Source organism: Mytilus galloprovincialis, chromosome 8 (genome assembly GCF_965363235.1).
Source record: "Mytilus galloprovincialis chromosome 8, xbMytGall1.hap1.1, whole genome shotgun sequence".
NCBI classification, from domain to species: domain Eukaryota; kingdom Metazoa; phylum Mollusca; class Bivalvia; order Mytilida; family Mytilidae; genus Mytilus; species Mytilus galloprovincialis.
In genome coordinates this window covers 39,009,922-39,019,319 of record NC_134845.1, presented here as the reverse complement: position 1 = coordinate 39,019,319, position 9,398 = coordinate 39,009,922, and the positions used below count along the sequence as shown (strand labels likewise).

Sequence of the window (9,398 nt, the reverse complement as noted above, 5' to 3'; positions counted from 1 at the left end):
TTTGTATTAATACCATACTTTAATAACAAATTTCATGTTCTTTAAAATCAAAATTGTCTTTTTTCTTTTAATGTCGTGCCTTAGCTCTTTTCAGTAGTGAATCCCGTAAAGCAATCTGAAAAAAAACAAGTATTAAAAATCTTAAAATATATGTAATTTTTCTTTCTGGATGTATATCTTTAATTCTGACCACTGTGGATTCATTATTATTCGTGGGATACCAATTTCCATAAATTATTGGGAAAAATTAAACCATAAATTTAAATGTTCAACAACGTATAATTTTTTTATAGTCATGTCATGTTTGCAGACTTTTACAAAACCAAGAAATCAAATATCTACGAGAATACATATTTCCCCAAATCCACAAAAAATTCTTACCCACATAAAATAAAAGAATAAACAGTATCTGTATATTGAATTATAAATATTACTTCATTTGTTATCAATAGATTTATATCTCAAAAGTTCTATGTGAAAAATCCAGATTGTTTCAATCAATTGCTGAAGATTCTCTACAAAATCCACAAAAAATGAAAAAGATTTGTTTTTCTTTCATTTTTTGTACATAAATAAAGCCATTAGTTTTCTCGTTTGGATTGTTTTACATTTGTCATTTTCACCGTGTATCATCGTACAGCGGATATAGGTACTAACCAAACGGGCGTGAGCGATTTTGATCTTACACGGTAACGAAAATCTTTGTTTTGTTCACATAATATCAATGCGTACTTCAATCTAAACATAATTGCTATTTTAAGAAATGATTTGGTCGTAGGTTGATGGTTAGAGATGTCTCATTATTTTCCCGAATTAACAGGGATTACTAAAACATTGTAAGAGCATGTGCAAATACTTGTCAAAGAAGTTGGCCCTCGTCTCATCCGATATAATTCTATATTCATTGCAACTCTTTTTCTGATAGAAGGTCAATGTGTGTGTGTAATAAGTATAGCTGTTTCAATAATTGGCATTGAAATCTTTCATACATATGTTATTTTTCGATATTTTATCCCTAAAAAAGTGTTGTGTACGGTGTTTAGCTGACCACATAAATCCTTATGTACGGTGCATAGTTATGTTGTTGTACACCGTACACAAAAACATTATTTTTATACTCTTTTATTACCCAAAATGTTTCAAGGAATGAGTAATCACAGGTAGGTTTATGATTGGTGACTATTACTTTTGCCCTGTATTAGGTTTCTTTCAGATAAAACATGTAAATGCCTCAACAACTGTATCGAAATTGAAAGTTGGTGTTGACATTCACAACTATTTGCGCTTGTACAAGTTAATTGTTCTTATTAGAATATCAAATTTGTTTTATGAATAGGAAAAAATTGATGCAAAAATTATTTGGGAGCAGGAATTTCAAATGTTGAGAAATGTACATTGAATATTGATCAAGCAAAACAAAGATTTTCCTTACCGTGTAAGGTCAAAATCGATCATGCCTGCTTGCTTAGTACCTATATCCGGTGTACTGATGATACATGGTGATTTTGGGGGCTTTTAAAGCTGACTATGCAGTTTGAGCTTTGCTCATTGTTGAAGACTGTACAGTGACCTATAGTTCTTAATTTCTGTGTCATTTGGTCTCTTGTGGAGAGTTGTCTCATTGGCAATCATACCCCATCTTTTTTTATATGAAGACAATTGCTTTCAAAATTACTCTTGTACAGTAATAAGGGTTAGTTGGGAATCGATAATAAATTAGTTGCACACAGAATTATTCCTATAAATTTTGTATACCGGTAAACAATAACATACAATAGTTTTTGTGTCATTTGGTCTCTTGTGGAGAGTTGTCTCATTGGTAATCATACCACGTTTTATTTTTTATAATAACAATAATAGTTGATTTTACATCATGATCAAGATACCCCTTATGAAATATACTGATACCCTTGGAACCCATAAATGATATAAAGTTATACCTGTTTGTCTTTGAATGATCTTTTTCCTTTTTTCCTCTGTACTTTGTGTTTAACCATCAAAAAGGGCTTGTTTTTCCTCTTCTCTTTATTTGATGTACTGGCATTTGGATTCATTCTCTGTGGACCTCCAGTAAATGTCCCTCTATCTTTCCTTCCAGCCTAAAACATTTTCATATCTATCTTTAATCATATTTGAAGCATTAAAATATATTTCTTCCTGAAATAAGGTGTCATATTTTTCATTTACAACCCAAAAATATTGCTTTGCTACAATTATATACTATAGATTTAGTTTTAAACTCTGTCCAATTCATCCTAGAACTTCAATGCCATCAATTCTGATCCATTTACCAAGTGGAAGAAATCAATTTTGGCACAACATTATTTTTTATATTTTTCTGTTTGATCTAATCAGGGAAACATGTCAACAATAAAAGATGTAAGTGTTGTTGTCAATGTTGCGGAACATTGGTTTTTATAATTACTAATAGACTGTATTGTAAAAATTACACCAGATGTTTATAGAGACTAAACTGTAATAAAACAGAATCTTTGCAATTCAAAACAGCATTTGGTATGTAGATTTGTTTGTGGAAGTATCATTATCTGCTTTTTGCCTGGGTTTGAATTGTTGTACGAGGTCTATTATCCCTTTAACCTAAAAATTCTACAACTTATAAAGTAATTGTTCAAAACTGTGGAAATGCCGTCTAAAACTTGCATTACATCTATTTCTTGGCCTTTTTCAAATACAGTAATAGTATCTCTGTATTGTCAAGGTCAATTGAATCTAGGAACTGACAGTTTTTATCATCTTAATTACTTGGTCTTGTCCATTTTTGTTAATATCCTTTTTTTTATGTGTCTATATGCAAATTTGTTTATCTTTATTGACATAATGGTTTATAAATATAACTATTAAGATCACAACACTAAAGTTAGCTGCTGTACACCAATATTTGTAATTTTTACCTCTTATGTTCATGTAATCTAACGAGGGATAAAAACGAGGGATAAAAAATATCCTCAATTCAATGATTGTCCAGTTGAATCATACATTCAGGAGATGAAAAGTAATTAAAATGGCTGGTAATGAATATAAACTAGGATACTGTGAGCGGATAAATATTAGGTCATCCAATAAAAGTTCATTAGAACTATATCTTACCATAACTGTCTCCAGACGTGATGCTTTATCATGAGCTTTCTTCTTATGAACCATCTCTATAGCTGATAAGTTAACCAATTCTCCACTGCAATAAAAAGAAACCAGGTTTATAACTTAACATATGCTTTTAATAATAAAAATAATTTAAACACATAATATTTTCTGTAATTTTTCTGTTTTCCCTACCTAACCATTTTGTAATTATTCATTTGCGAAATATCTTATGCAAATTAATCTTAATCACCAGTACTAAGTTCTCAAACTGCAGCTATTAATCTTTGTATCATCTGGTTCAATTATATGGATAAAGACAGCTTTCATGTCATATTTGTAATGAGTTTTAATACTACAATATGATTGAGATTGATCATTTCAATAAATGTTTGAAATGAAAAATTACTTAAATTCATATAATTGCAAGTAATTCTAATTTTAAAGAATTAAATATTAATGAAAATAGCAGAATTATGATATGAATTTATTAAAGATTTGCTTGAAAATTATTTAATTTGACAAATTGAAAACATTAAGTTATACTTCAGTATTTAATTTTATTTAAAAATTTAGTACCAGTAAGTTAAAAATAAGATAAACTGGTAACATTTAAATATCTTTATGTCATTATGGTAAATAAAGAAATAACAATAGTTTCCAATAGCAATAAAATATAAATAAGACAAATGTAAACAAATCAACATGGATTTAGAATACATATGATACAATGATAAAGGCAAACCATATCAATCAATTTAAAAAATTTGGCTTACTTCCCTTTACATTTGTTTACTTCAATATGCAAATATCATGAAACTTGATCGTGTAAGTTGCACACAATGTTAGGTATTTATAGTGTTCAAACCTTTAACATAGTATGCCAGGTCCGGAAGAGTTGGGTTATCCAATATTGATTACTGCTATACCTACTTCCAGCTCAAAATTTGACCTAGCCCATTTTTGTTTTTTTCAGTAAATTTTGTTTTATTCTTATTAAACTTATCAAAATAGATTAATGACAACTCTTTATTATTAATGGTAGTCACATAATAACAAGAAAACTAAATTCAGTTTAAAAATATCACCAACCTCTATTTATAACGGCCAAAGAAATGGCATACTTGGAGAGTTCTTACGTTGTGTTTGTTAATTTTGATAATTAACTCATATAACTAAGTACAATGTATAAGAAAACAGAATTATGAACATATACAATTTTTCCAATAACTATATAATCATAACTATACTGATAATGAACATATACTTTTGTAACTTCATAAATAATGTAAGAGATATTCTAATAGTTTGAATTTAATCTTGTAATTTTTTTCATTTATAACTAAATTAAATTTTAGGACACGGTACATGATTGTAGCTGATATTGTTGGGTCTTTAGAGACAATGGGAAAAGTCATTCAAGAGAGAGCATTCAAAAGATGTGAATAAAAAACTGTAACAGTTCAAATGAAAGCCATTCTATTGTTGTTAATTAAAGATTTGTTATCAAGGAAAATGGAAACATTCTCAATTCCAGAGAAAAATCAAACATTGGACATATGAAGACTAATTAATCTTTAATAATAGGTTTATCAATTACCAAAAACACAATCTGATGATCTGATGTATATATATATATATATATATATATATATATCATACATGCAAAAATGAATTGCGTAACATAAGATAAACATATTGATTTTCTGATACATGCTTGCTCAAGGCAAATAGCTTATCATAGGTTAAGTATGTGTATGTTACTAAAAATAGCTTAACTTAGATAATGGTTTAACTACAAGTTACGACAACTCTTGTATACAAATATCAATAATTCTTTACAAAAATGTAAACAATCAATTAATTAAATGTAAGATTATATTGGGAATGATACCACAACATTGAAAATGTTATCTTAATTTTGATTTTTATTTAAAAATTTTAAAAGGCTTTATTGACTTTATTTAATTGCAAGTCAAATTTTTAAAATTGAAAGCAATGTACACCTTATCCAATGAAACAATCACAAAATGAGACTACAGAAGAATGACAGTTGGTTGGTATCGCTTCTCGGCCTTTTGGCTAAGATCAAAGTGTAGTATCTGTTCTTATCAGCTTAATATCTGATACGTACCCCATGTGGGTACTTCGATATTAAACTGATTTTTGGTACTCGATGAGATGTCAGGGGCTTGCTCCGCTCTCGTCACGGGTTGGCCTGGTATTGCAGTACCTCCAGGATCGGCCCACTCCCCTTAGGGGGAGAATAAATAATTCAAAGTAGTTTCCCAATTTCCTTTTGACTAAACAATACATTTAGGTTTAGACTCGTGAAGACACATTGATGTGTAATTTATTTTTCCCTACATACACTATTTATATTTTAGAAGTGTTTCTATAGATTTTAACAGAATTTGGTATGCTATGATTTATTTATCTTTTTATCAATCAATTGTCTCAGACACATGTTTTTTTATTATAAAAATTTGGACATATAATTATGTTATATGCTGTGAGAAGTAAGAAATATGACTTTTTATTGTTTTGTTTTTTTAATACATAAATGAGAGTTAAAAAAACATTTAACAGAAGCTTAGCCATGTTAGCCGTAAAAACAAAAAGTTTGATTTCAAAAAACGAATTTAATAACTGTTATTGTAAAGTATTGGGTTGGATTTCCAACATAATATAAATTGAAGATTACATAAACAAAAAAGAATTTATGAACTTTAATGCATATAAATAACAAAAAAGGTGCAAAATATAAATGAAATAAATACATTTGACTCTACATGGAACAATCAACTTTAGTCACCTTTTTCCTAGTTATATATAGTGAACAAAATATGACAGAACAACTTTTTGTTCGAAAAACCCTCTATGAAAAGTTAATTTCATTTATAAATTTGATTATAAGCATACAAAGTTGCTAAAATGAAAAGTTATTGTTGTTTTGGCTTAAATCCACTTGCTATAGATACAATTCACTTGATAAGAAATATCATTTCATAAACATTGCTGTGAATACTGTGGAAAAAAGGTCAAATGTATAATGTAAGTGAGTAGGGACACATACTAAAATATAATTGAAAAAGACCAGAAAATGAAATCATAATGTAAAAATCTTTTTCAATGGATCCCTTTATGGTCAGGATCCAGCTTGAATAAGGAAAATGAAATTGCACATTGGAATACTATTAGTCCATAATTTTCTGCTATGTTTTTATTACATCGTACTTTGAAAATGTGGCTTAATAGGTTTTTGGAAACATAAGAAACAGCTGTGCCATGAGCGCATGATATGCCCATTGTTTTTTCGAAGAAAAAGTTTAATAATAATTTCTCAATGTCATATCGGAAACTCATGAAAAACTAAAAGGAGGTTATCTTAATAGATATGAACCAGTCACCAAAGTTCTATGATAACTGCTCAGAGCGTTTACAGAAAACTGGAAAATCCATCCTTTTTTATGATCAGAATCACATAACTAAGAAACGTTAAATCTAAAATTTATATAAGTTGAAAGGGAGCTTACGTCAAAGTTTCATGCAAATAACACAGAAACGTAAAATTAATTTTTTTTAAAAACTTGAAAGGGAGCTCATGTCAATATAGATGTAAACAATTCACCAAAGTTTTCTGCAAACTGATGAAAATGTTTTTGAATTATTGTCCAAAAATTGAAAAAATCCCCCCTTTTTTTTATGAATAAAACCCGGTAACTCATAAACATAAAATCTAAAATCTATAAAAATTGAAAGGGAGCTCTTGTCAATAGATATAAACTGTTTTATCAATTCATGCAAATTAATGAAAGTGTTTTTGAGTTATTGTTCGAAAACTGGAAAAAAAAAAAAATAGATATTAACCAAATTCACCAATGTTTAATGCCAATTAGCCTAAGCTTTTTGATTTATTGTCGGACATCTTGACAAGGGATCATAATACTTTTGTAAACAGTCGTATAACCAGGTGCTCCGCAGGGCGCAGCTTTATACGACCGCAGAGGTCGAACCCTGAACAGTTGTGGCAAGTATGGACAAAACATTCAAGCGTGATACAGCTCTGAATTTGGATTGTGATCAAATTTTTGACATTACATGTTTTTTTTTTACACAAAACAAATGTCAAGATTTTACAAATCAATTAAAGATTTCTTCTTCAAACTTATTTAAATCTAAAATTAAATAGTTGACACAGCAAAGGTTTCTGACACAGAATGAATGTGGTCTAATGAACTTAAAAAATTGTTTTTGCCTTTGAACAATTCACTATGCTGTTGAATATTAATCCTCTAAAAAAAATGTTTGAAGAAATTTTCTTTTTATTTATGAAATCTGAAATGAGAAAAATTTACCCCCCACCCCCATTTTTTTTTTCACATCCCCGTTTCCCTTTTTCCAAAACTGATATCAATTCAAATTTCTAATGGAGTTTGCAACAATAACTACTCTTTTAAATACATCATAAAATATTAAAATGTAAAATAAAGTGCTTGTTATCACTGAATGGTAAAGATTGGTTGGTAGTAAAAGTGAATATACATTGTTTATTGTATAAAACAATAAAAAACAACTTCATCAGCAACATTTAATAGTGGTAAATTTCCAATGAAGTTATTTACATAAGTTATTGGCAAATAAAAATAGAAAATGACATCATAGTCATGTCTGGCAAATGTCCAACATACATTATCTAAAAACATTTTAGATAAGATAAGGAAAAAAAGCTTCATCAGCAACATTTTATATTGGCAAATTTCCAATGAAGTTATTTACATAAAGTTATTGGCAAATAAAAATAGAAAATGACATCATAGTCATGTCTGGCAAATTTCCAACATATATTATCAACTACTATTCTATACAAAGAAAGATAACTCCAATTGAAAATTAATTGCTATTGCACAATATTGTGCAATTAGATATTTCTTGCTATTGTGCAATACTGTGCAATTGAAAATTTCTTGCTATTGCACAATACTTGATATGGAATCCTGATTTGGACCAACTTGAAAACTGGGCCCATAATCAAAAATCAAAGTACATGTTTAGATAAAGCATATCAAATAAGGCCAACTAAAATTAATTAGTAGATTTTCATCCAAATTTTTGAAAAAAATGGGGCGGGTGGGAGGATTTTATTTTTTATTTTTTATTTCTTATGAAATCCTCTTGTGACGTGTTCTTCATATACCTAAGTGTAATAATAAGCTTATACCATATATATACATGTATTTATAAGGAATCGTACATAATTTTTCAAATCTTAAATAAAAATCTAGTGTTGACAACCACTCACGGTTCTACATGTAATTGCTGCTTTAGCAACCTATTTTTAGTAAACGGCATAAACATACGAGAAATGCTCTCTTCAGTTGGACTTCCTTCGCCAAATTTATGTTTTTTTGTCTCCATAAAATGGAACAAATATGCATTGGTATGCAACACAAGAATTATGAGTACAGAATAAAATGAAAACTCAAACAGTTTTGAAAATAATAGGGTTGGTGCTTTTATGATTCTTCTTATAGATGCAAATATAATTAATATGTAAAACATGAACTAAACAAAAAAGAAGTTGTTTAATGACTCTATTGAGGGTATTGGGACAGAAGGTGTTTGCTTTTTGTCAACAAAAAAACAAAAGCCATGGGTAAATCTAAGTGTATGTTTGCCGACTTTTTGAACTCAATATACTGTCGTAAATCTAACAAGTTCGTGCTTGTGTCAATTGGTTTAATCCAGTTATATTTGTACCAATGTGTTCCACGATTCTTGCTCTTTGGATATAATTCATAGTCAAAAATTCCTGACACAAAGTCATTTTATCAATAAAATAATCAACGGTTCTAATCACAGGGACTCGGTTAGCAGATTAACATTTTGTACATCAATGTTTTTTATTTTTTTTATTATTTCCTGTCTATTTGCATTACTATATAAACGTATTTAACGTTGCCTTCACTATTTCTTTGTTTTCTGGCAATGTGCAGTTTACTATCCATATACTGAAAAAACCTAGTTCACTATTTCTTTGTTTTCTGGCAATGTGCAGTTTACTATCCATATCCATATACTGAAAAAACCTAGGTCTATTTCTTTGTTTTCTGGCAATGTGCAGTTTACTATCCATATCCATATACTGAAAAAACCAGGTTTTTTCAGTATATGGATAGTAAACTGCACATTGCCAGAAAACAAAGAAATAGTGAAGGCAACGTTAAATACGTTAATATAGTAATGCAAATAGACAGGAAATAATAAAAAATAAATTAAAAACATTGATTTACAAAATG

The 9,398-nt window shown here is 28.8% G+C and overlaps 1 protein-coding gene and 1 non-coding gene across 2 annotated transcripts in view; one reads left to right on the top strand and one right to left on the bottom strand.

Annotated features, from left to right (window-relative positions):
* The window catches only part of LOC143041896 (protein SDA1 homolog), a 51,148-nt gene continuing 41,750 nt past the window's right edge, over positions 1-9,398 (bottom strand). Inside the window, exons 18-20 of the mRNA XM_076214029.1 lie at positions 3,109-3,193; positions 1,941-2,099; positions 1-115 (exon numbers count right to left, since the gene is read on the bottom strand). Coding sequence (XP_076070144.1) covers positions 68-115; positions 1,941-2,099; positions 3,109-3,193 — 292 coding nt within the window. The 3' untranslated portion in view covers positions 1-67. The remainder of the gene's footprint in view (positions 116-1,940; positions 2,100-3,108; positions 3,194-9,398) is intronic.
* On the top strand, positions 5,162-5,354 carry LOC143043888 (U2 spliceosomal RNA). The gene has a single exon (XR_012968588.1). It is a non-coding gene; the product is annotated as a U2 spliceosomal RNA (small nuclear RNA).